We start from the raw sequence: 26288 nt of genomic DNA on the forward strand, positions 1-26288 counted from the left end.
CAGAACCGCATACCTATTAAATGAAGGGGTTTAGCCGTGTGGATTATTTCATGGAACTAGTCTTTTTTTAAATGCTATTTGCATATCTTGGGAGAGAGTTCGTGATTGCAATCAGAACTTCTTGGAAGAGTTCCTGGCTGTATTTATAAAGGCCGTGCGGTGAGGAGTTTTTCTCTGTTGATAACCAGAATCTGCTTTTATGCAAAAAATATCTGAGTGAAGTGTCTTGATGCAGAGAATTCATGCTGGTGAAAAACCAAATTTGTAATTTCCTTTGTGATAGGTTTTGAAATAAGCAGAATTTGGGCTGGACTGTTGGTTTTTCATTACCTGTCTTGAATTTAGGCCATGTACTCAAAAACCAGTCTGTTGACCTGTGGTCTGCAGCCGCTTTGGGATCATGGACTACTTCTGAAGCATTGTCAAAAGGTAGCTGTGAAAAGCAGTCCTGCTGTCAGCTGTGGGAAGTGACTATAAACAATCTACTAATGACTTTTTAGCGTGAATGGATTGGGAATTTTCCATTTTTTCCCATTGTGGAGCTATTTCCTCTCTGCCCACCTCGGGTTTCTCCTTCCACAGAAACTTCAGAGCGCTCTTAACATCAGTCAAAAGAAGACTCTTGGTGCAGATGCAAATACTGGATTTCCCCTGAGGCTCCCCTTCTTGCTCCTGAATGAGCTCCATGAATAGAGAATGTAACAAATTTGTACTGTACCTCTGGCTTTGAAGTTGGGCTCTTCCTAATAAAACCCTCCAACGCTTCCAGCTCTTTGTGTGAATGCGTGTACTGATATGTAGATTGTGATACAAGGTCGAACCTTGCAACAGCAGCTGTGGGTGGGAGGATGTACTAGAGCAGGCATTAGCGGTGCTAGACAAGTTAGCGTAGCAGCGAAACCTGCCACCGAAACTGGATAAATATCTGTGCTGACTAGCCTTTGCTGAGCATTATTGCCATGGGTATGTTACTAGATGTGTTCCAGGTAGCTGGGTTAAAGCTGGTGCTGGATGCTCCTGTAGTTGCAGCAATTTTGAGATGTGTAGATGGCTTGGATGTGTATTTTTCAAAATTGAATTAGTCACTGCTGCAGGCTTTTTGTCTGACTCTCTTCCAAGCCTACCAAATTTCTTGGGGAGTAAAGATGGTCTGTCTGGATTGTCATGCAGTGTTTAAACCAGTGGGTAGCTAACTTTGGCTGGGTCTGCTCTGGGCAGGACAGAGCTCAGCTCCCCAGAGCCAGCTGGTGCCACATTGCTGCAGCTGCTTTCTGGGTAGCATGGTGCTGTGGGTCTCCAGAGAGGTTTGGCCTTTGGAGAGAAGCATGGGATTGCCAGCAGGAGAGGGAGAGGTATCTGGCTCACCTAGTGCAGTCTAGGCAGGACTTGCTCACTGTCTGCATCAGATCTGACGAATCTGTTTGAGTAGCCCTGGGGAGGAGTGTGATCACAGAGCAGCTCACTGTCCCGAAAAAGGGTAGTATAAGGGTTTGTCTTGTATGTTGTCAGTGTCAAAGTGCCTGTGTCAGCAGAGTTCCAGTGCAACTCATTTGACATCTAAGGTGTTATTAAACCCAGTTTGGAAGCAGGTTTTGTGTGTGTGGGAGATGCTTGTTGCTTAGCAGGTGGAGGTGTTTTCCCTTCATTGCAAATCCTACACATCTGCTCTGATCACATGCTAATCTCTTGCACTGGTTTGCTGGTCAGTGTGTTGACCTCCCTTGCTCTGGAGTCTTCCCAGTCAGGTGGTAATTGTGTGTGGCTGCTGCTGTTCGCTGCCACTCCTTGGGGGTCAGTGGCTATCCTGTCTGGAATTGCTTCCACCTGGCTGCTTCCATCATGGATCTGGGAGTTACTGCCGTGGGGAGCCTGAGCACTGGCCAGGGTGTTGGTACCATACCCGGAACTTAGCCACCTGAATGGGTATCTATGGCAGAGATCTCAGCCTCCAGTGTGACCTGGTGCTGGTGAGAAGGAACAGCTGGAGATGGGGTATGAGGGGGACTCATTTTCTTTGTGAATGTTTCAAGCTATTGCTAGACTTTGAGAATGGTTTTTTCCCAGGCTGCCACTGAGAATCAAACTCTGCTCTGTCCCAGGGTCTAACATACATTCTTTGTGCTTCCTCACCAGTTTGCCTGTTACAGCATAAAGATGCCATTTATCATACAAGAAGGCTGCATAATTCTGACTTAGCCCTCACCAATAGACCTCGGTGCCATTACTGGGAGTGGGATGCTCATTCCCTCTGTCCTGCTCTGATATCCTGGGCTGCATCCTTGACTGACCCGCTGGGAAGCTGGAGCTGGCCTGGAGCCACCGTGGTGACCTTATGTGACTTAAGAGGAGGGAAGCTGTCCTAGGGAGAGTCACTTGTGCTAGATAACCCTACTCTTTTTTTTTTTTTTTTTTCCCTGCAGCAGTAGGAGGGAGGCCACAGGCCTTTTAAAATGGCAAGCCAATATATTACTTTGTACAGCCTTGGTAAGGTTGGGCAGCAGGGTGGGCAGAGGATTTCAAATAGTGTATCAGTGTCACTAGAAATCTGCATAGAGTATGTAGTTGCCTTCTGGAAACAACAGGGAACCTGCTCTCATGGCCCTTCCTGGCACTATCTTCCCTGCAGGTGATAAACCTGGGGAGTCCCCATGTGCATTAACTCTCCTCAGAGCTCACCCTGGCAAGCACCTTCTTACAGGTGCTTTGCATGTCAGCTGGACCAGGTGCTGGCAGGCCTCTTGCCAGACCAATGAGCTACCAACGAGGGCTGGATCCATCTGTCCAGCCATGGTGACTACTCCTCTGGAGAATCTCCTGTGGAGATGCCCAGGTGCTGCAGCTCTGTGGCAAGGCCAGTACAGAATTGCAAAGTGACTTTTTAGCACCTCTGTTCTGCAACGCCAGCTACCCCAGCTCTGAAAAACCCTGTCTTCTCAAAGGTCTCTCCTAAATGAACTTAAAGAAATTGCTGTACTTGTTGAATGTGATCTAGGGTTAATTGTGCAAGCTCAGGGTTAAACCTCTTCCGTGCTGATTGCCTGTTTTCTGAAGCCAGTGGGTGTAACTGACTTTACTACCAGCCGCCTGGTTATGCTCATGCCTGAGGACTGAAACGCTTGTCAGAATTTCCTCTGTGCTGCTAGATGGGACTCTGAGAAGGGCGCTGGCCTTAAGTGGGATAATTGCAATTAAGCTTTGCTGTTTGATCATCCCAGAGCTTCCTTGGTAAGGCTAGGTACAGATCTCCATGCGTGAAGCACAAACACTTCCCGGAGGCACGGAGCAGTGGTAGTGGAGGGTGCTACAAGAGGCTAATGAGCAGGCTAGATGCTGAGAAAGTATTCTCGCCCAGCCTGCCAGTGTTTGATATAAGGCAGTGGTGCTTTAATGAGGGAGCAAAACTGAGATGCTCAAATGCTTTTTGTGCAGCAGTTGTGGCATGTGTAATGAGGATACACAAATGCCCAGGGCTAGCGAGGGAAGCGCAAGCATGCCCTGCAACCTGCAGATGATAGTCAGGGTCTCAACAGATGATGTAGATGAGGGAAATTGGTGTGAAATAAGTGGTTTGAGTGAAGGGGGTCATCTTAGTTTGAATTTTGTTGTTTGGAGAAGTTGAGAGTATTTTACTTGAAGAAAAATGAATTGGAGGCACGAAACAGTTAAACAGCTGCTCATGCTATTCCATAAATGCTTGTGGTAGGTGGTTTGATGTCTTGTCTCTTCTTGCTTGCTTCTGCCTCTGTGTTTTATGATTGACAGGGTGAACAGTGAGCAAAATGGTCTAGCATGTTCCTTCCTTTGGTGGGGAGTTGACCTGCCTCTGTGTGGGCAGACGTGATGGCAAGCGGCAGGAAGAGTATGCTGTGCTCTCTGCTGGCACACCAGCCTCGTTTCCTTGCTGTTTAACGTAGTCTGGCTGTGCTGCATTGACTTTTAAGTAATGTTCTTTTAAGGAACCCATTCTAATGCTGAAGCAGAGGGTGCAGTGATGCTTTTTAGGTGTTCTTGACTAATGCAGCTAGTGTATTTTACAAGTTCTGGTACTAATTTTTCTGAATCAATGTTTTTCTCTTCCACTATTTTAACTGTCATGTCTATGTTCAGAAGTATGGATTACTTTCCTCAAAACGTAGCCATTTCAAAATCTGCTTTGAGGAATAGCATCGGAGTTTTTTTTTTAATTGAGGTATGTGCCTCTGGACTGAATTAAGAGCTTGCAGTGCAGATACAGCTATTGCTCTTTTACTAGTACAATTTTCCAATTTTCTTTGTGTTTTGTGGAAGCTTTAATATGATTTTCCAGAGGTTTTTATGCTTTAACGTTAAAAACATTGTAGTATGTTGCGCACGTGCACTTTGCCTTCCTGTGCTTGAAGCTTTCTGGACTTAACCCAACCTTTCTCCTCAATTTTTTGGGTTTGGGCTTTTTTGGGTTTTGGGTTTGGTTTTTTTTTTTTTGAGGTAACTTGAACATGAAAATTTCATTTCATCAGTAGCTGTGTTTTAAAGCAGGTCTTTGTACAGCCCTTTGTAGCACCTTTGGAGACTTCCCATTTGTCTTGAATAAACTAACTTACCCAAGAATCTTTCTGGTTTTAATGCAGGTTGGGAGGACCTGACCCTCTGGACTACGTTAGCATGTACAGAAACCTGGGAAACCCAGCGCTAAATGTTCCTGAGCACTGGCACTACGTCAGCTTTGGGTTAAGTGACTTGTATGGAGACAACAGAGTACATGAGTAAGTGTCATTTAAGTTCTGTTGCTGCATGTTGTGTTTTGTGTTGCGTTTTGGTGGAGCATAGGTAAAACCCTGTCTTGCTGTTCTTATTTGAACAGCTGGTTTTCTGCTGCGAATATCTTAGCCCTGGTCTTGTGAGGGGTGACGTACACCTGTTCTTGGATGTAGAAAAATTACTATGTTCCCCTTTGCAGGCTTTGAATGCAATATATTTCCTTGTCAGTGTTGAGTGATTTTTTTTAATTTTTTTTTTAATTTCTTTTAACTGGTTGGGAAATCTTTTTTTAACTGAATGTCTTGTGTTTTTCATTCTTGGTAGTCTGTTATGGTCATACACTTAAATCCTGACCCCTCCCTGTGCATGTTAAATGCTTTCCTCTGGAAAACTGCTGTAAGGGCATATTTCCTATTGCTGGCACAGCAGTGTTACTGTCAGCGGACTGCCACCCCGGTGGCTGCTGTAGAAAGTGCCAATTTGTGTAACAGAAGCATAAAATTCTAATTGTTTGACTGTCTTTTCTCTAGTAATTAAATTATCTTAGTTTGTTGGTATGGATGGTCTTTAGCAGGCATTTTGTATAAGACCAGGCAAGCAGCATGATCTAACCTTATTCTTGTCTTTTTTTTTTACTGACCTTGCTCCTTAACTCCAGTTAAAGTGAGTAGCAGTAGCTAGGGTGTCATGATCTTGGGGCTGTGAACATGGCCTTTTAACCAGCCAGAAATGGCCAAAGGTTTCTGCTGTTGCTGTTTAGTGAAACTGTGCTGTTTCATAGTTGCAGGGTAAATGTCCTTGATGAATGGTGCAGCAAAGGCCCTGGCTTGTTCACCCAAGCTTTCCTTCCTTTGTTTGTCTTGGTTAACATTCAGCCACCAGTTTTTTTTTTTCACCCAGGTGCTTCTCTTGCAACAGCAGCAGTCAGGCAGCTTCTTTAACCTTACCCATGTCCTCAAGGCAGTTTCTCCTGTTTTTTTTCTCATGTTTGGGGTTACAGAACTGTTTTTCAGAAGACAAGTCTCTTAAGACTGGAGTTTATACAGGACCCTAGTGTCACAGAGATCTGCCTGGGACATTTAACGAACACACATGCTAACAACAAACCCCAGGCATTAGTTGCTGGGGCAGAGGAAAGGTAGGGCAAGTGAAAGAAACGAAGAGAAGTGAAGTTAAAGGCTTCCTTCCCTTGCTTCCACAAGAGACCTTACCATGGACATGCAGGCCTTCATGTGGTGCCTTTGTTCTCAGATCATGATATTTAATCTTTGCCAGTGAAAATCTGAGGTTGCCAAGATTAGGTGACCTGTGTTTGCCCACCTTGTTTTGATGGGACTAATTTTGGAGGGAGTAAGTGCTGTGCTGACTTCCTCTATTTGGTGACTTGTCAGCCTGAAGTTTTCCCATGGTGAGACTATTCTCTTTGCTTAAACTCTTTCCTGATGGTTTTGGGTGAGAGCAGGGAGTGGATATGAGGGTCTTGGCTGAAGACATGAAGGGTGGTGTGTTTTTATGAATGAAAAAGCTAATTATGTGAGGACACAGCCTCCTTGGTGCTGGCACATGCTCTGGCTTCTCAGTCTCAAAACCTGTCTGCTAGACCAAAAACTGTTGTTCTTCTGTAGCGGAAAGCTTGGTGGTGGAGGAGTGAAAGTATCACACAGGTGGAATGTCACATCTTTAAATAACTTCCTGGCAGAAGACCTCCTAAATCTTCATACTGTCATATGGTTTGGTCTGGAAATTTGGATTGAGATAGTGGAATATGCCTTTTGGTGGTTGCAGGGCACAGGAGTTAAACCCCCATCCCTCGACATAGGCTGCAGGTGATTTCCAAGGCCTGCTGAGTGAAGCAGAAGCAAATTCTGTGCCATGGTCTGGGAGGTCTGAAGCACCTGAATGCCCTGTGTGTACGTGAGCCTGGGAGGAGGCTTAGAGAGCTGGTGTGCCTTGGCTGCCCCTGACACTGCGCTGCCAGAGGCTGCTGCAGCTGGGCACTGCAAGCAAATAGCGAGCCCTTGCTGCTGCACTGCTTCAGGGATGTTGGCTGCAACCTCTTGAACACAGGCCTGCTGAGATCCATCAAAGTGATCTCCATGCCCTGAGTACATGCATGTGTTTCCCTTCTCTCTGTGTGGCTGGAATAGTGTTCCCAGCTCCACAGTGGGATGTCCCTGTGTCACTTGCTTTGAGATGTTCAGCTGTCTGCAGCATTGTCATCTTTATTTTGGCCTCATTCTTGGAGCTACAGAACTTAATACTACACGTGCTGTCGAGAAACCTGGCTCTGCCTTTATGGCAAAAAGTCTTTATATACAATTACGCATGTGGTAAAGCTGTCAAAACCTACATGTCTCTTAAACACTGAACCCGAAGTTATCACCTCATAGGAGAGCACTGTAGATAGGCAGAGAGAAGATTGTCAAACGGAGCTGAGCACTCACCAGCAATTCTTGCTCTCAATGTTTGCTGACTACTCCTGAAACGCCACTGCCCTGTGAACTGCACATCACCAGAGCAGCACTGGCTGCACACTGCAGGAATGTAGTGGTTTTCCTACATGCTCGGGAGGCTCTTACTCTCCAGCAGAGAATTTAATAAAGCCTTTATTTAAGAAAATGGGTATCAGTCTCTTTGTTGCTTGAAGGACTTTGGGATTCTGCTGTCCCAGGTAAAGTGTGCTGCAGGATGGTTGGCCAGAGTGCGGGGTGACAGGAGTGTTGTTTAAATCTTTGGAAGATTTCCTTTAAAGCTGGTGTGGCACTGAACTCAGCTTGACTGCCCTAGCTTCTGAAGATACAAGTTAGTTGGTGGGGTTGTTTTGGTTTCCCAGCTCTCTCTGCAAAGACTGCAGAGCTGGATCTGCTTGTGACAGTCAGCAAGGTTCCTACAACAGGGATGTGCTTCCATAATATTTCTGCCTTTCATCCTTTAGAAAGGGAAGGATAGTACAGTGCCAAAGGTCTTTTTAATCTCCCAGCTTGACTTTGGGTAATGTATAGCTTATTTCTTGTGGACCTCTTCAGTTAATACAGTACAATCTAGATCAATTATAATGCAGTATTAAATGAAAAGGACTTTTTGAATTTTTGAGTGAACTAACGCTGAATTGGAGGCCCCTATATTTTTATTTATAATGGAATAGCAAACAGATGTAGCAAGCAAAGTGAAAATGTTGACTTTAATTTATATTTTTTAATAAGAACCTGAAAAGTCTGAAGTGGAGCTCTCCCTGTGTCTGCTTGTTGACAGATTTATTTTCAGTTAAAGCAGCACTATTTCCTGCTCTGCTTAAATATCAGCTATATACTCTGCTTACAGAACTGGTCTGGTTTAAAGAGTCCACAGAATAAGATGGAAGAAATCTAAGAATTTCAAACGGGGAAACCTTTTTTATTTAAAACCATTCAGTGTTTCATGGTATAATGGCAACCATGACACCAGCTGTGCTGGGCTGCTTGCTCTAAAAATCCTAAATCATGACGTCATGACAGTGTTAGGGAACCGCAGGCCTTTCAGTGGGATTTCATGCCAAGCTGCTTGCATGGAAATAAGTCTCTCCAGTTGAGCATGTTGCACAACTTGAGTGGCACCAGAAATCCTTCCGGGACATTTTTGCAAGTTGTACTCCATTTTTAACTTTTTCTATCTACTTTAAAATCAAAACCAATGTGTAACTTCTTGAATCTATTCAGCAGGGTTAGAGTAGAGCCTTTTTCTGGACCGTTCTTGCTTTCTGAAGAGATTCCACACTGCAGTGACGCATGTGTGTGTAACGTGTGAGCATGCTGGCAGGGAGCATGTGGCTGGTGCAGTTGTGGAAGAGGAGACGAGTCCTCCACCCCTTGCTGGCAGCTACTGTCCCACAGCAGTGTCAGCAGCAAGGAACGTGTCCCTGTGCGTCCGCACAAAGTGCGGTGCCTCAGCTGGCAATTGCAGATTCGTGCTCCAATGCTGGACCGTTGGCAGGGCCGGGGCGGAGGCACCTGATCCTTCCTGCAGTTTCCAGGCATGATGGTAACTTCTGCCTATGTGGAGAATGGGTATGTGGGGAAGGCAGAATCAGCGAGCATAGCTGGACTTGGTGTCCATCAGTGGCAATGCCAGCTTCACCTACTGCGGTGCCGTGGCGTGCTCCAGCCCTGGATTGTGCTGGCGCAGGGGTTCGCAGGGTTGTCCAGGGAGCTAGGAAGTGATGTGTGTTTTCACCAGACTGACTTCTATCTCCAGGTAACTATAAGGCCAAGGCTGAATCTCCAGTTAACTGTTCCTGTAGTTCAAGTGCTCATCCTTTTTGTTAACAGTTTAAAAAGCGTGTGGAAAATGAGAACCATGATGCGATAGAATTCCTGAAAATCTTGAATAGTCTTATTTGTATTAAAATTGCAAGGTTGTAATTCAGAGCCACAATAGAAAGCAAAGCTTAAATTATGGCTAGGTTAAGAGATAATATTTGTATTTGTGGCCTTCCCACAGCCTGAGAAGAAACATGCCAACTGTGTTTTGATGTTTAGCTTTTTATGCAAATTCCAATCATTGGGTTTCCTGATCTACACAAACTTCATATTGACAAGGGTGGTGGGTTTTGGTTTTGGTTGTGTTTTTTTCTTTCCTGGCAGCTAGCCAGGAGCTGAAGTGCAGCATCCCATTTGCATAAAACCAAAGAGATTACAGCTGCCTTCATCTCTAATACAGATGCAGGGTACCACCCGCAGAGACAACAGGTTCCAACTTGCTGTGGTCCTTTTGATTTGTGCTACTTACCATTTGGATCAGGAGGGAGCGGTGCATGCCGGGATAACGTGTTGTCTCTGTGGGTGGTGCCTCCCTATTAAAGGTGAGGGTAAGCATGAGCCTTTCAAGATCTCCAGTCCAGCTTGTGTTCTGCTTGCTTGTATAGATCCTCTGAATGACCTTAACTTGTAAAAGGGCAAGGATGCTTGTTAGAGCTGGGAGGAAGAAAAAGGAGCGCAAAACTGGATCAGGTAACAAATGCAAGGCTTGCAGAGGGGTGGATGTTTTCTGGAAGGCTTTTTCCGAGTATGAAAGGAGTTTGAAAAGAGTATTTAGAAAATAGCCTGAAAGTTGGAACGAGTGCTCTCTTTCTTTTGAGTGCGTGCTGGCTTCTCCTTTGAGCCTTCATGAATGTAGGACAGAGTGGTGCTGACAGCTGTCACTTTAGTGGCCTCTTAGTTCTGTAGCCTTTCATAAATTTAAAAGCTCACTGCCCTCAGCTTGCCAGCCTTTAGCCTTAAATTTTGGTATTTAATGGGTCCCTAAGTGCTTTACAAACCACATGCCTAAAGCACCGCTGAAATATTACACCAAAATCCAAGGTGACTGAATGCTTTTAAAATGGTGGAGACTGACTCTGCCCTTCTTTGTTTTCATGAAAATGCAATAAAATAAGGGACCTTTGGGAAGACAGTAAGTTAGAGAGGGGTCGTGGTTGTTGTGGATCCATATTTCAGATAAGATTTTGTGGAGTTCAGCATGTCTACCTTGAAGAGATGAAAGATCAAATAAGTTTAGGAGTTGAGCCTGGAATTCAAGGAAAATTATTTAAACCCCAAGGTTTTCTTCCATCTTTCATGGCGTCCAGTTTCTTTCAAGTGTGGTGTTGAAGCATACTTCACAGAGGAACCTGAGGACTTTCTTAAACAATAGCATAGCATAAACCCTCCCTTCCTCATCCTAATTTTGTTTCACTAGGCTCTGAAGTTAAAGGACACCTGCTGTGTCAGGGCTGGCTGTGTGGTAGCTACTTCTGCACATGAAATAGGGAAATGAGGTTGAGTTTTGGGGACTTATCCTCAAGTTGAGGACCAGGAAATAGTGGTTCTGCTTCTGGATCAGACTTGTGTGAGGTGTGACTGTGACAGGTTGGTCATGGGGCACAGCCATGAGAGCAGTGAAATTCTGGGGTTTTACAGTCACCCTGAGGAGCTTCTTCCAAGTCTCCATAACTTCCTCCTTCATGTTGCTGTGGCTTCATCTGTGGGTATTGAACTTTAGCCAGTGCACTGAAGAAGTGTTTCTTCTGTGTACCATTGCTGGAGGTGGAGCATCTGCCCCAGCTATAGGGAATGACATGGAAGAGGACATTGGTAAACATCAATTTAGGAAAGAGGTACAAGAGCTAGGACTTGGAGGAGGGAGAGTCCAAGATGGGCACCATACTCTGGACTTACTTTTTCTTCCTAGGTCTCTTGTTTGTCTGTCAAAGATTGACTCCAAATGTGATGCTTATTTTTCCAGTTGGTCTTTTTTCTGAGGCTGAGGGGAGAGGAAGGTTCATGGCAGAGTGGGAAGGGAGAGGCCACATAATTAGGGAGTTATGTGACAAAAAAGGTATTTCCTTTTAATGATAGCTTATTTGAGAATCTGTCAGAGTTGAAAGGAGTAGTTTAGCTGCAGGGAGGCAATAAGATCTGGTTTTTAATGGGTTTGTCTTGTGGTTGGGGTTTTTTCATGTCTATAAATTTACGAGTTAGACTGAGCTTTTCCCAAAATGAGGGTACTTTTAACAGGTCTCACCTGTGTGGATTCTTTGGTGTCTAGAAATACAGTTGTGCTTCTACTGAAACCTGTTTACTGAGAGCGCCTGTAGATCCTTCTCTTGTGTCTGGCTGTTTGTTTCTGCCTACTTCATAGAAATGTGGTATTTTGGGGAAAACCCTTCCTTTGAAGAGCTTGATTGAATTTGACCAGCGAGTTAAAAAATTGTGGGGACATCTTAAAGAAGTACATGCACAAGTGTGATCATGCAAGGTTCAATTCCCTATTTCCCAGGCAAAAAACCAGTTAAACCAAGTGTCATGCCTATTTACGCGCCCCATTGACAGTGTCCCTCCAATGACTGAGGCAATGCACCAGGACTGTCTAAGACCTGTGTTTCTCTGCTGGAGGTAGACCTCCCTTGAAGCTATGGTCACCATGGGGAAATCTTTTTCTCCTTCCTCCCAGGCAGAGTGCGCTTGGCTTCCAAATGTCATTTGTTGGAGGTAGTTAGCACTGTTAATAACATGAAAGATGTAGGCCACCTACAGAGAGAAGTCGGCTTTGTGCTGCAGTCTATCTTGTGTTTGCGTGCGGAGGTTGTGGGATGAGAGCATGCTTGAACTGTGCTACATTTGGAATTTTTTTTGAAGCATTGAAGGAAATTTGTTTAACGTTTACAGCACGGTAGTTGAATTTACAAGACAGACTGTTCTCAAGAAAAAAAAAAAGGAAAAAGACTGGAAGTAGGTTTATAGATGAGTGATATTGAAGGCAAGCCCCGCTTCCGGTTCAGTAGCGCATCTGCACGTGCATCCTGGTAAGATGAGCCTCTTGCTGCCTTGCAGGGAAAGGGGCATAGTGTTCAAACTAGATGATTTCTTTTTGTCAGCAGAACTTTGACATTTATGATCTTGGCATATGGGAGGAGAGTTGGCCTGAGACGGGGCTTCCTTACTCTCATCTCCCAGCTGGGTTAGTGCTGAATGACGTGGGAGAGCTTGCAGGCTCTGCTCTCCCAGCGAGTTCACCCTGCCGGGAAGAGGAGTGACTAGGGATCAAAGTTGGGTCTTCTAGTGAAAGATTGGTTTATGTGATAAAGATCTGTTTAGGATGTTCTAAAAAGGAAGAAATAAAAGATAGTGGGCTTTTTTTCCAAGGGGCATGAAGGTAAAAGCATTTTTTGAGCTGTGTGGCCATTCCGGCTGTGAGATCAAAGGAGGGTTGACTTTTTTATCCCTTTGCTGCCTGGAATAATGATACTAACAAAATGAATGTTTGAAGAGATGCATCTGAATGCTGTTATTCATACCTAATCCCTTTTTTTTTTTTTCCTCAACACAGATTTAGCATTGGGAACATACCTTCCTGACTAGTACTAGAATAGTCTGTGTTTCTTCATGAGACAGTGGTACAACTGGTAACCAAAAATTAGCACTGGTAATAAAATTACCGATTTTATTTGAAAATTTGAGCTATTGGTATTTCTCTCTCCTAAGCTGGAAACTCCATAGTGATTACCTAACTCGGCTGCCTCTCTACTGTCATCTCAATTTTGAATCGAGGCCCAATAGGCAGTGACACCAGGCTAACAAAAGAGGGCTGCAAATCTTTGGTGGTCTCCCATTCAGATGGTATTCCCTTCGTTGGACAAAGGGGGTGGCTAGGGCTCCTGAGTGCCACTCTGCCTCCAGGGATGGTAAACAAGGAACAGATCGTCTGGTGGGAGGCATTTTTTGATTACTTGACAAAGCTGGGTAGATGGAATACCACCTGACAAAGGTCTGACATTTAAAGGATGTTTTTGCAAGGGCTCTTAAGAACAAAATGCCAAAAAAAAAAGGGGGGGGGGGGGGCAGAAAACTGGTTTTTGCAGGATATAAACAGGGTGGGTGGAGGTGAAGGGGGACTCGGCCATTCTTGGGGAGCTCTGATTTAAGTCCAGAGGATAGAGACAAGGGAAGGAGGGAAGAGTGCACAGATGGCTCATTGTTTTGTCTAGCTCAGCATTCTTGCACTGCCGAAGTGAAGGGCAATTGTTTTAAAATCCCTTTTGCAAAGAGTGCTGTTTGCTTTTCAGCTAACTCCTGTCCCTGAGATGCAAACTGTAAACCAGAAGGGCTGGTCTTTAACACCCATTTGTTTTCGAGGGTCAGTGCTCTGTCCAAGGGGCCCAGGGCAGTTGCTGGGCTGTGAGGCATTGCTCCTGTAAGGGAATGGGGGAAAGGATGTGCACCTGGGAAATGCACTGCAGCAGCTGGGGAGAAGGTGAGAACAAAGGGATGCACATGGAGGGGCTGATGCAGAGCAGTGTCTAGCTTGGGGAATTTTACCAAAGCTATGAAATGTGGCATGGAACTGGCACATACCTTCCTGCAACAATATCTGATGTACAGTATAGTTTTCTTACAGCATTTCATTTTTTTGTAGCAAATAATTAGTATAGAGAAATACTGCCATTTCTATACTGTTATTCTTTCTACTGCTTCAGTTGCACTGGCATAGCTCCTTCCCCTCCTCCCCTGTGAATTGTTGTGGCCTTTCTGGAGCAGGGGCCTTTTTTGGCATAGTCGACAAAAATAAACCATAAAGGCGGCTGTTGTTATGAATAAGGCTCAACAGGGGAATTTTACCAGTAGAACTACAGCAATATAATTATACTGGTAGACTAGTTACAGTAAATTTCCTCATGAAGACAAGCCTTAAGTTGACATTTCCTAGCTAAGTTGAATCCATATGTATAACTTTATTACGCAAAAATAATATGTCTCTGGGCCTTGAATTCTTTTTTACCCAGAAGAGTAACATTAAGCAGAAAAGCAAAGAATTTAGTATTCAGAGATGGATGGGGGATTTTCTGTAGCGGAGTGGCTGTGATGAGCTGCATGCTGAACTGTTTGACTGGGTAGGTTATTCCTTCTAAAGTGATCAGGAACATGAGGAGCATGTTTGTGCTTACTGCACTAAAAAGTAAGTGGTACTGAAATATGCTGTAAGTTGACATTGGTCTCCCAACTTTACTCCTGTTTGTACGAGAAGCTGAGCCATTCTGCAGTTTCCGTAACTGAAGTGGTTTGGCTGAGAGGCAAAACTATTTTACCACTATTAAAATCTTTAGGGATAAGTCTGGACCCACTGAAGGGAAGGGGAGGAATGATGCTTTCTTTCCTCCTTTGTTTGATTTAAAGAGGCCAAGATTGATTATATCCTTTTGGATTTTGTCTTACAATGGATGGAGTCTGTGTAGCATTCACAAGCCAGGTGTTTATTTCTGTAGATCAAAAATATCAGCCTATGATTCCTACCTCTGAAAGTTTCCAACGCTTCAAAGGAATGATAGTCTTGCAGGAGAATTTTAACACTTAAAGGCAGATTTAAAAAAAAAAAAAGCAGACTTTTCATTGCAGCTGTCTCGTGTTTCCCTTTTGGGAGTCTTTCACCAGCAGTCTGGTGCTTTCTTTTCCCTCGAATTACAGCTCACGCTCCAAGGGCCTTTCCCTGCCTGTTTAATTAGTTACGATCTCTTATGGTGCTCATCGGTATGTTTTTGAGTGCACCCTTTACAATGAAATGAGACTATGTAACAGCTCAGCAAGTAAGGGAGTATTGTCTTGATTTCCACAGCTAATGAAGTGAAAGATCAGGGATTGAATCCCAGTTCCAGCAGGATACTCGGGTGCCTAAACCTCGCTTGAAATCTGTTGGAGTTCAGGCTCCTAAAAGCTCCTAAAAACCTTTTATGCCTCAAGCTCATTTATTGCACAGCTTAGAACTTAATTGTATGAGAGTCCTAAAAATGTGCTCAAGGGTGTGCTAAAGTAGTTTGTTGCATGATTTTTTGTTAACGTATGTTCTTTAGCCAGCAAGAAAGTAATGGGAGACACCAGTGTTTATATTCTGCGTAACGTGTTGGAGCCCTGATCCTCGCCTGAGACTTTTGGGCAATGCTGAAAAAAACTAACTGTAGCTGTCAGTGTAGCTTCTGGCTCTGGGTTTTTCTCTTATTCTTTCCACCCTCCCATACTGCTTTTGAAAGCCGCTTTTGTTATGCGAATGGGTTCCTCCCAGCAGCTGCAGAACTTTCCACAGTAGGAGCTAGGAAGGAGCCAGCAGACACTGCAAGGAAAGTCGATGCCCTTTTCCAAGCGCAGCAATACCATCCTTCCCAGCCATGCTGGCTTGAACTGGCCCTTTGCTTATGTTCTCTTGCCTGATGAGGTTGCAGCTGAGCCCTTAGGTGAAGTTTTGGAGATGTATTACCATTCCCTGCAGGCTATGCAAAGACTAGTGTATCAGAGCTAAGGTTTCAGTCCCAATATGAAGTGGGATCCGTGTGCAGATGAAAGGTTGTCTTCCCTGGTGCACAGTGACTGCGTGCTGTGTTTGCAGAATCACCTCCAGCTCAGGCCAAATGAGAGCACTGTTCTTCTGGACCTTGTAGAAATGCAAGATAAGTAGCTCTGAAGTGCCACATAAATAGCTTCAGTAAAATGTTAAAAGTACAGATCTAAATAAGTTGTTTTCTTTTTCACTAGTTCCCTACTCCCTGTTCTGTGAATGCAATAGTAAATCCTTATTGTACTCCTAGCTATCTTTCCAGATCCTTGCAGTGGGCTTTAAGGTGATGCAACTCTGCTGCAACTTCCCTGGGCTATTGCAGTGAGACTGTTTATGCTTTCCCTGCAGTGCCAAGAAGTGTGGCCTCACTTGCAGTGCTAGCTGTGCTTGCAGTGTGCTGCAGGTGGTGGTTGAGAACCTGCTCTCAGGGCCACCTCAGCTGGGTTGGGATGGGTGCTGCTGGCCGTGAGGTAGGAAGCCTGGGTGGCTTTGTGGAGAAATGTGTGAGCCCTCAAGCTGAAAAGCATGGCCAGTCCTCTAGTCATGTGACTTCACATAGTTTTTTAGTTTTTGTTTTTTCTTTTAAATATGTGTTTTGGGAATCATGAAGATGAAATGGTTTGGTCTTGTCAGTTTAGTTATGACTGTAATGGGAGATCAAACCATAACCTACTGGTATTGCTATGTTCATGGACCATAAAACGGAGAAAATAAAAAGTAAACTGCCCTCATGTGGACATCTTTTGCTGGGTTAGTGACACATCCCATGCAACCTCCTGTTTCATATTTTGTTGTTTTAGTCATTTCCCGTGTTCAGTATTTGTCCATGCTGTGCAGAATATGGAGTTAATTTCCCAGCTTTTGTGACCTTGATAGATGGAGTATATAAGCATTTCCTATATGATGAGTGTGTCACATTACTCTTTGAAGCAGGGAAATATCATTACTTTACATCTGAGAATCAAATTCCTAAGTAATTTGTTGAGGAGGTTGGGAAGTTTGTAGCAGACAATAGATTCAAACTTGGGTCACCTGGATGCTGGTTTATGACTTCAAGAGTATGCTGAAGTTTCACGACATAGTGTTAATAATGAAGCAGATAGATCCCTTTGGCACCGACAGGGCCATTACAGCCTTTTGCCCTTAATCTATGTGCACTATCCTTACATGTATGACTGTATGTTGGCGCTTTCCCAACTGAGACAATAATGCTTCCAAACCTCTAGAGCTCAAAGGGATTAACCTCCAGCAGCTAAGCAGGATCCTATCCTTCTTTCAGATGCTGCTACTTTCATGGCATAGACAGCTGAACTTCAAAGAAGCCACCCCCTAAATTGCCTTAAGTTGCAGCTCAGCACATTAAAGTGACCTGAAAACTGATGGTGGTTTACTTTAACATGCTAGGCTGGAGGGAGCATGGTTCAGGAGTGGTTTCCCATGTGGCTGGGCGGGAGCTGGTTATAGTAACCACTTCTGTCAAAATGGGTTTAACTCACGTGTTCATGAATTATCAGCTGTGGGTCTTGCCAGCTTGGTTTTGGACGCAGGGTACCAGTAGTAAAAGCTCATACCTGTGTTCTTGGCTGTGATGCTTCATAGGATCACTTGGGTTGGAAGGGACCTCCAAAAGTTTCCAGTTGGTGCCTGCTCAGAGGGTTGACTTCCACAGCCTCCCTGGATCCTGTTCCAAGGTTTGATCACTATCATGTGAAAAAGATTTCCAGATACATGTAACTGGAATCAACCTTTGCCATTTTGCTGTGCACCTCTGAGAAAGGTCTGGCTCAGTCTTCCCTTTGCCCTCCCAATAGGTAGTTGAGCAATAAGATCCCCCTCTTCCTTTTAGCCTTCTTTTATTAAGGCTGAACAAGCCCAGCACCCAGCCTTTCCTCATGTGATGTAGGTGCCTGTGGTGTGGACACTTTTTCATGACACTTGTGTGCCAAGTGCTTCTCTCACATGCCTGACTGATTCAGGTGTCTAAAAAGTGGCTGGTCTGTCAGGTCTACAAAATGCACACAATTCCCATGCTACTTGTGTCTAAAGCTGCTGGAAATGCTTGCTGTATTACTGTGTAGTTCAAGTGACACTATGTGTCTGCAGAGTTAGGAGTAAGGTTGACTTGATTCTGTAGTCTGAAGGCTTAGAGGAAAAATCAGTTTATCTGTTGTATCAACTTTCGTAATTTACAGAAATAATTTTTTAAACCCAAAACCTAAAACTGTGAATCTCCAGGCTTCAGGGGAAAAGGTTGTCACCAGCTGAGTTTTAAAGAAGCTGAATAGTAAGATGTGTGAAATCACTGTTGTGTTTGTGTGAGTGAAACTTAAACTGAAGTCTCCTCTTCCCCCTCTGCCCCATGACAGCACTTCACTCGCTAAATGGTAGCTCAGTGAAGCACGGTTCTGTTTTCATACTGGCCAGCACAAATCAGTTCACGAATTTTACTCGGATCTATCTCAATGTAAGTTTTCTAAGCAGATCCTATGTGAATATTTTGGAAAGCTGAGAAACCTGCCTCCAAATAACTGCAGAGCGAGTGCCTCTGCATCTGTTTGGATTTAGATGTTGGAATAATTCTCTAAAACCAATTTAAGTTGCTGTTCTAGAAAGGTTTTCCATTTGGTCGATGGCTTGCACATTTGATATGTACTGCAAGAGCAAGCTCCAAGCAACAGCTTTGGGCATACCCATAGACTGACGTCTCGAGCACCACGTGTCACTCGCTTTCCAACTTTGATTTTACATGGACAGAAATCTTTGATCATGTGTTCTTTTTGCATGTATATTTGCCTTGTTTATGCTTGAAGCTTTTTCTTAAATCAAGCTAGAAAGAGTCCAGTAAGACCCTGTGTGCAGGTTTGGGGTGGTGAGAGCTTGTGGAATTTCCTGTCAACTGCTCTGAAGAGATAACTATCTGATGTCCAGATAACCACCCCCTGCTTCCCTCATGTTTTTATGTGTTTTTCTTTAAAATTGATGCTTGTTTCAATGCCAGGAGACTATCTGGGAGAATATGTGAGTAAGCAGGTGGGTTTTGACCAAAATAACTTTTCTGGATACTTTTTGAGCCTTTCATGTAGAGGGGTTCCTGTGCCTATTTTCTTATGAAATTGCTTCACAGGAGCATCCCAGCATGCCATCAGGGCTCTGGGATGAGACTTTTATATTGTTTGACAGCTGCACTAAAACCAACCATTTCCTGTTAGGCAAGATGCTGGAAGCAGTAGGTAGGGTCACTTTTTTTTTTTTCCTCTCCTGAAGCTCTGGAATCTGAGAGTCATTAGCTTACAGTGGGAAGACATTGTGTAATGCACCTGGAGCTTGAATTTAGAAGATTCACTCTCTGCATAGTCTTGTTTGGGGTACATCAGCTCTTGCCTGCTGTCCTTCCGGGGAGGTGGAGAAACTAAGGTGTTCAAGTCAATGGCCGTAACAGCCTGCTGAAGGCTCCTCCTTGGGTTTTAGGCAGGAGACCACCCTTTGTGTTGCTTATTTGTAAGCAGATGTGGACAGTGAAAGGGAAATGGTACACAACTTGATTTTTTTCTTAGGCAGGACATGTGAAGTTGGTCATTGAGTACTCTGATGCTTTTTGTTACACCAGTCCTCTGTGTTGCCAATAGTAGTATCTTTGCTAGCTAATAGAAAAATCTTCTGGGATGGTTACTAGCTATGCAGTCTTAAAATGCTAGTGAGAGTTAGGCTTTACAGTACTCTGGTCTTGACAAGCAGAGTAGTGGGCACTGCCCATCAGCTTGATTTAGCCACCTTCTCAAACTTCTAAAATGTCCTGATAGGCTGATCTGGAGTACTAAAAGCTATGGATTGACAATTACTATGCCTCTTTTTTTTTGGGGGGGGGGGGGGGGGGGTAGGTGGTAGAATTAAAACTGCTTTCTGATGGAAATAACAGTAGTTCTTCCTGATGCCAGGCTTAGAAATGTAGTGATACTGTATTTCTGGAGCCTTCAAAATGGTATCAGAGCAGCTCACCAGCAGCAGAGCAGGAAGCTTTGTCTTTGTAGAAGATGTGGGGAAATGCAATTAGGGAGCTGAAGCAAAACGCATCTTAAGTGGTTTCACAAAAGTAGTGGTGATGGAGTTGAAAACTGAAGCTGGGACAAGTCAGTCCAGAGTACTGTGAGCCTGCCTTCACTTCCCAGAAGAGACCTGGTTTATCTCCCTGGAGCTGCTGGGAGTGGAGCTGTGACTTCTGAAAGTACAGTCCTAACTAACCCCAAATACACTGAAAGAGCTTTCTTGTTGTTCCCACTTTCTTGTTGTTCCCTGGCTGAAATAATAGTAGTGAAGGCCCAGCATTTCCCTACATAAACTCCCATTTTCAGGGATTGGTTCACCTAATATATTTATATACACATACTCTTAAACTCTCAAAAAATAAACACCTAGTACACTCTGCTCCTTGTCCAGAGCTGTGTAGTTTCAAAAGCAGAATTTCAGAAATACAGCCATTTTGCACTGCAGTGAAGCGAACCTCTCGTTCCTTGCAAAAGTGAGAATGAAAATGCTTTGGCAAATAGCTTTGATTTAAACTGAAAAGCCTCTGGTTTTCAGAGCTGCTTTTAAAGCAAAGGGCTAGTTTGGCTTTTGATCCTCTTAAGCTGGGTTATTTGATGTGAAAAACGCCCTGGGTACTCTGCTGCAGAGGGGAGCAGCTTTTCAGTACTCTGTGTGTGGCTTCAGGAGAGGGCCTGGCAGAGCACAGGGTGGTGGGGGGCTCAAGGGGCCCTGCCGCATGGATCTGTAAATAAAGGGGCCTCTATTTCTTTGGATTCTTTTGCTGGAACTAAATATCATGATCAGTGAAACTCTTACCTCATTAAAAGAACAAGCCAGACTCCTTCAGCATATGCGCAGTGCTGCAATGTGCTTAGTTCTGCTGAGCTGATTTGCTGAACAGATAAAGGGAGTTTTAACCCAAAGAATGGCACGTAATATATGACCTTGGCTTTCAAAAGGTTTATTTTTGTTCATGTGACAAAATAAGGTTTTAATATTAAATACAGAGTTGGATTTGACTTGGCAGATACCAGAGCCTTCCATTACTGCTGTAGTCATAATATAAAACTATCTGATGTATGCCAGTGGGCATGCAAGCAAGCCAAGAATTTCTCCATCAGTGCTTGTTTTTGTGAAAACTTAGCCAGCTGCTTCGCAATAGGTTGGCTATAAAGGTAATGTGCCCTCATGTTAGAGGGCGCAAAGCAGTGGCAGGCACAATACAATCCATGCTGTCTCTTTATAGTTAGTATCTTTAGTTTGGGGGCAAAATATGGAATTTCTTTTTTCCTTCTTAGAATTTTAGGGTGCTTAGAAGAAGCTTTCACTCAAAACTGCAGGGTTCAGCAGAACCAAGCCTAAACAAAACTATGTGAAATATTTGGATCTGTTAGTACAGAAACGTAGTACTGTGTTGCAGCTTTCAGTTTATGTACCTGGGGCCACGCACAGATACAAAATACTAATTTTGAGGCTTCCTTCCTGCACATTCCATTTCAGGTCATTGTCTTACTGTAAAGATGAGGTGAGACGCTTTTGGACTGCTGCATTGTAGTTGTTTTGCTGAAGAAATTACCAGCAAAGCACTGAAGTGTTGAGATGCTGAACTGAGTTCCCAAAGCCTTTGTTCTAAATTGGCTGTAGTCTGAATTGGTCCCCTTCAGATTTTAAAAAAACCCCAAACACCAAAACAATCAAATCACAACCATAAAAACCCACCCCAAAACCACCACCCTAGTCCCCACCTCCCTTGCTCACAAAGAAGCCAACCCCAAATAGTGCCAGAATCTTGCTTCTGTAGAACAAAAAGTATGTAATAAAAACGTGTTACTTCAGCAGTTGACACAGGAGTCGGTCAGGCTAACCTGCTATGGACGCTTTGCTGCCTGCTTGGAAGGGAACAAATTAGTACAGGTGCAGGTAGCAGTGAACTTGCGGGGTCGATGGAAGAGGTCATGAGCAAACCTGGCTTCTGTATGCTTTAGCAGGACTTATTCCATCTATAGGTTATCCTCACACCTCCACACAGTTTTCTATGGAAATGAGGCTTGTTCAGTGTGTCTCTTCTGGAACTATATATTTTTTTTTTTTTTTAGCTTATTGGTTGACTGTGGCTGGCTGAAGGTGGTTGACTTTTTTGGAAGTTTTCTGGAAGTTTGGTGAAAATTGGGAACTTGTGGGGAAGGACCATGAGCTTGAACATCTACAAGCCTGCAAGGTGTGATCCTTTTTTGTCCAGTTCCTCGGCAGCCTGCTGACATAACCCCAAGCAGTAGGGGTGTACCCTACAGGGAGGAGGCTGCCATGGGAATCCAGTGTTTCCACATGGAAGTAATGAAACCTCTTGGTATAAAATTAAACTTGTTTATGGGGAATCTTACTTCATTAGCTCCCTGATCATGGAGAGGTTTCTTGGTTATGATAGGTGCATCTTTTGTCTTGTTGGTAAGGCCTTGAACAAAAATGGACACAGGTGATTTGGGGGAATGAGCAGCTGCTTACAGCCCAGCTGTGAGGGAGGAGTCTCTTTTTTCTTGAGGGGGATAAAAAGCCATTTGCTTGGTCTTCCATTTGTATGGCATGCGTATCTGGAAGTCTTGGGCTTCTTACTGGGCGGATTCATTTCCCATGCATTTGTTGGCTGTGGCTGCTACTTGTCCCTCCACCAGTGCACTGATGCATCCTTATCCTCACAAATTTTGGAGTCAGGGCTGGTGTAAGCACTTGCTCCCTAGTGAAAAGGACTTCCGTAAGAGAAGCCAAGCTGCATAACTTGGCTACTGGATGATTCTCTGTGATTTTCATTAGACCAAGGGTCAGAGGTATGTGGCAGGGTTATAGGTTTATTTAGTTCCTGAAGCTCATGTCTGCCTCCATTCTCATGTATGTCTTCCGAACTTCAGGCAGGAGCTCTGCTCCTGGTTTATGGTCTGTTGTTCATTGAGAGAAATTTTATGGCAGCTATTGAAACTACATTCAATTTACTTTCAAATACAAGACTTTTTTTTGAAGAATAAGAGCAAAAGCTTTGGCAAAAATGCTAACTGAAAATTACTATCCTAATTGTGTTCTGAATATTAATATTTCTTCCTATGAAAGACTGGTCTGAATTAAACATAAATGATTTCAAAAATAATTGCAAGCTTTTAAAGTCACATGTGTCACAGTTTCTTCAAAAACAAATTACCAACCTAAAATTAAACAAATCAAAGACTTTTATAGACTGTTACCTTGGAACAGCTGCACGATACAGGTGAATTGCATGTATTTAAATATTCACTGTAACAAGGCAGTTTGTATTTTCAGCAACCTGTGATCATTAACTATTCAAAAACATTTTAAATCTAATCTCTTGCATGCAGATAGGATTTTTCTAAGATTTAACTGTTAATTTAAGAATTTGAGAATTATAAGTGTTGTATGCTGCTGCATTTTTTGAGTGTTTTTTAGAAGTAACTAGATTTTTTAGTCTTTTGATTCTTCAGGGTTTTTTTTAAATCTTAGAAGGGAAGTAACTTACTGCTCATTTTCCTACCTTTTATTCTATTTTCTAGTAGTTCTTCTCTATTTTAGTCTTTTTCATTACCATACAAAAAAAAAAATCATGTAAAGTAACTTTGCCTGTAAGTTTTACAGCTTTGCAATGTTGCTGACCAGCAATGTTCTCCTAAATGCTCCTGTTGCTTTAAATTTGATAGATACTCACCTGAATGCTTCTGTTACTCAGTAACTTGCATATGGATCAATATAAAGCATGTGTGGTCTTTTAAACAGTTATTTCTGGGAAGCAGAGAGATCTGTGGAGTTAAAAAACAACCCACTAAACTCTAGCTCCAAGCATATTACAAGTAAAGCTGTGTTGTTTCAGAAAGTGGCTTGAAAGGAGGAAATTCAATGGGGAGCCATCTTACTTTCCAAAAATGTTAACTGTGAAAGATCAGCTTGAAGTCTTTTTGTTAACTTTGATCTTTCTTAAAATTGACCCATTCATAATGTGTTTCAGTTTCTGGTGTATACTTTGTCCTGGAATCAATCCTTGAAAACTATCCACTTTGAAGTGTTTTTGTTTCTCCCTTTAAGAAATATTTCTGTTTTTCCTTTGCTAACTGATGTGTGAAACTAATAAAACACTACAGGGGTGCTGAATGTACAAAGTACCACTTTGCATATGTGAGGCTATCACCATCCTGTATCAATCTTTTTGGTAGACCTGCATGCATGATTGCAGAACACAGGTTTCACTCCACATCCAGATTCCACTCGCTGGCTGGCTGGTTATTCAGTAAGCTCTTGCTTTGTTTAAGAACCAAATGTAATTATTTGACTTGTCGCTTAAAGGTACACTTGTTTCCTAAAAGAGGTTTTATATGTACCAGTTGACCATTCTGAAATGTGTTTTCTGCTCTGTTCATAGAGAATTTGCTTCTGTAGTATATAACTCACATTCTTCCTTGAGGATAATGTGGAGAGAAACAAAAATGGGCATGCTAATATATTTTCATACTAATGAAATAAAGACTTTATTTGCTATATTGTTCACTCCTCTTTATTGCAGATGTCTGACTGACTTCCAATACCTACTCTTTTGTTTTCAGTCACAGATTTGGGTTTTTTTATTATTTTTTTCTTCTTAGCATTTTAGGGGTATTTAAAAGAAACTTTCACTCAAAACTGCAGGGTTCAGCAGAACCAAGCCTAAACCAAACTATGTGAAATATTCAGATCTGTTAATACAGAAACTGTGTTGCAGCTTTCAGTTTATGTACCTGGGGCCACGCACAGATACAAAATACTAATTTTGAGCCTTCCTTCCTGCATGTTCCATTTCAGTTCATTGTCTTACTGTAAAACAGAGGTGCTTTTGGACTGTTGCATTGTAATTGCTGTTGCTCTTTGGGCTGTCCTATAGTCTAGTTCTGTCCTTGGGTACATTTCTTAACTACTTTCATTACATCATTTGAAAGTCTACTACAATCAAACTTTACTTGAAGAATCCTCAAATAGTTACATTGCATGCTGAACGAGTTGCATTGAAGCTTAAGTCTGATCAGTTTTAACACTTGTTATTAGGCAGGGTCACCATAAAGCATTTCTGCTTCAAAACAAACTCCTTACTATTGGAACAATCCTTCAACACTTGGAGCTGGTCACTGCACTGTGGTTTTTCAAATGGAAAGTGCACTCATTACTTTCCTGACTTCTCTGTTACTGTTTTTTAGGAGGAGTACAATGTTAATGCTTTGTGCTTTGTATCTTTCATATGTGCCAGCAAGGTACCAGCATCCAAGACATTCACAAAGTTTCTCCAGAGAATTTACCAATGGCTGCAGATGTTGGAGATTTGAACTAGCAGAATGATACTGGTTTATGAAAGCTTCTGTAAGGTGCCTTTATGCTCAGTGTAAATCCTTCCTTCTTTCCTCTGCCTTTGTGGAACAGCCACAGCAAAAGAGTGAGAGATGCAATGACAGCTTGCAAGTTTGTAAGTTTGTGTATTTGTCCATGAGGTTTCTCATTTTTCACAGGCAAATGTGGCATTTTTAGCTATTGGGAACTTGGAACAGGAAATTTCCCATATGCATAAATATTTTTAAAAAGGATTCTTGAGGACTACTTTTCTTTAAACAAAGAGTAGTATGGGGTATCCTTTTATTTACTCCTTTTTGTTATAGCCTTGATACTTCAATTATGACTTTATTCTCCTGGGTAGACCCTATCTGACCAAACCAAATAAATTGGCACCTATCTCTGCCAAATGGGGAAATGGCCAAACTACTGCTTCTTGAACAGTAGTTGTCATATTCAATGCACTTCCACTGTTATCCTCCTAGATATACAAGGAGGATGTATGCAGGCATATATTGGAGCAAAATGAGAATTAGTGCATCATGTGAGAGGTTATTAACTTCCTGCCTGCATCTTCTTGTTTCCCTCTCCCCTGCTGACCATCTGCAATGCAGAAATTGTGTGCTGTACTTCAAAATATTCAACTGTTTCAACCCAGAAACCTACTACCCAGTACTTTAGTTGCATCCCACTTCTCAATGTATAGAAATTCAAATTCACAAGGGTGGAATAACATTACTTTGTTACGCACTTTCTTTGGTGTTCCCATTTAGCTATCAGTGCAAAACTTACAATCATGTTTTAAAAACAAATTGCTGAAAATCCCACTGGTCCCAGGAAAGAAGTCATGGTTTCAAGGCTGCATTATTCTGACTGAAAACACTACTATGATGCTTATCTTTGAAATTATATTACATCAGCTAACCTAACGATGTTGCGCCATTTGAGTTAGAGTAGACTGAAATAAGAGAATTTCTAAACTTACTTTTTCTATGAGGAGAACACTCATCCTTTTTCCATGGTCCTAATCTTGAAGCCTGCTCTGGTTACAAGAAGTATGTTGTGACTTTTTATTTTTCATTCCCTCCAGGTTTACAGGAACAGATGGACCGAGTGGTTTTGGATTTGAGCTGACGTTTCGACTAAAGAGAGAAACGGGGGAGTCGGCACCACCTACATGGCCAGCAGAGTTAATGCAAGGCTTAGCCAGATACGTCTTCCAGTCAGGTACTGCAGGGTTAAATATACTGCCTCGCTTTTTCCTGCTCTCATTCTGAAGGGCCACATCTGTTAAACTGTGTGACACTTGTCTTATTGGCACTCAATCAAATCTTGGGAATTATCTT

General features: G+C 43.0%; 1 protein-coding gene across 2 annotated transcripts in view; it reads left to right on the top strand.

Moving 5' to 3' along the window:
- Positions 1-26288, top strand: part of SUFU (SUFU negative regulator of hedgehog signaling) — a 99591-nt gene that overhangs the window by 2464 nt on the left and 70839 nt on the right. For both annotated transcript variants that reach the window (XM_049810651.1, XM_049810652.1), the window contains exons 2-3: positions 4608-4742; positions 26033-26169. In XM_049810651.1, the coding sequence (XP_049666608.1) occupies positions 4608-4742; positions 26033-26169 (272 nt within the window). The remainder of the gene's footprint in view (positions 1-4607; positions 4743-26032; positions 26170-26288) is intronic.

The sequence above is a fragment of the Accipiter gentilis genome, chromosome 9 (assembly GCF_929443795.1).
Source record: "Accipiter gentilis chromosome 9, bAccGen1.1, whole genome shotgun sequence".
NCBI classification, from domain to species: Eukaryota; Metazoa; Chordata; class Aves; order Accipitriformes; family Accipitridae; genus Astur; species Astur gentilis.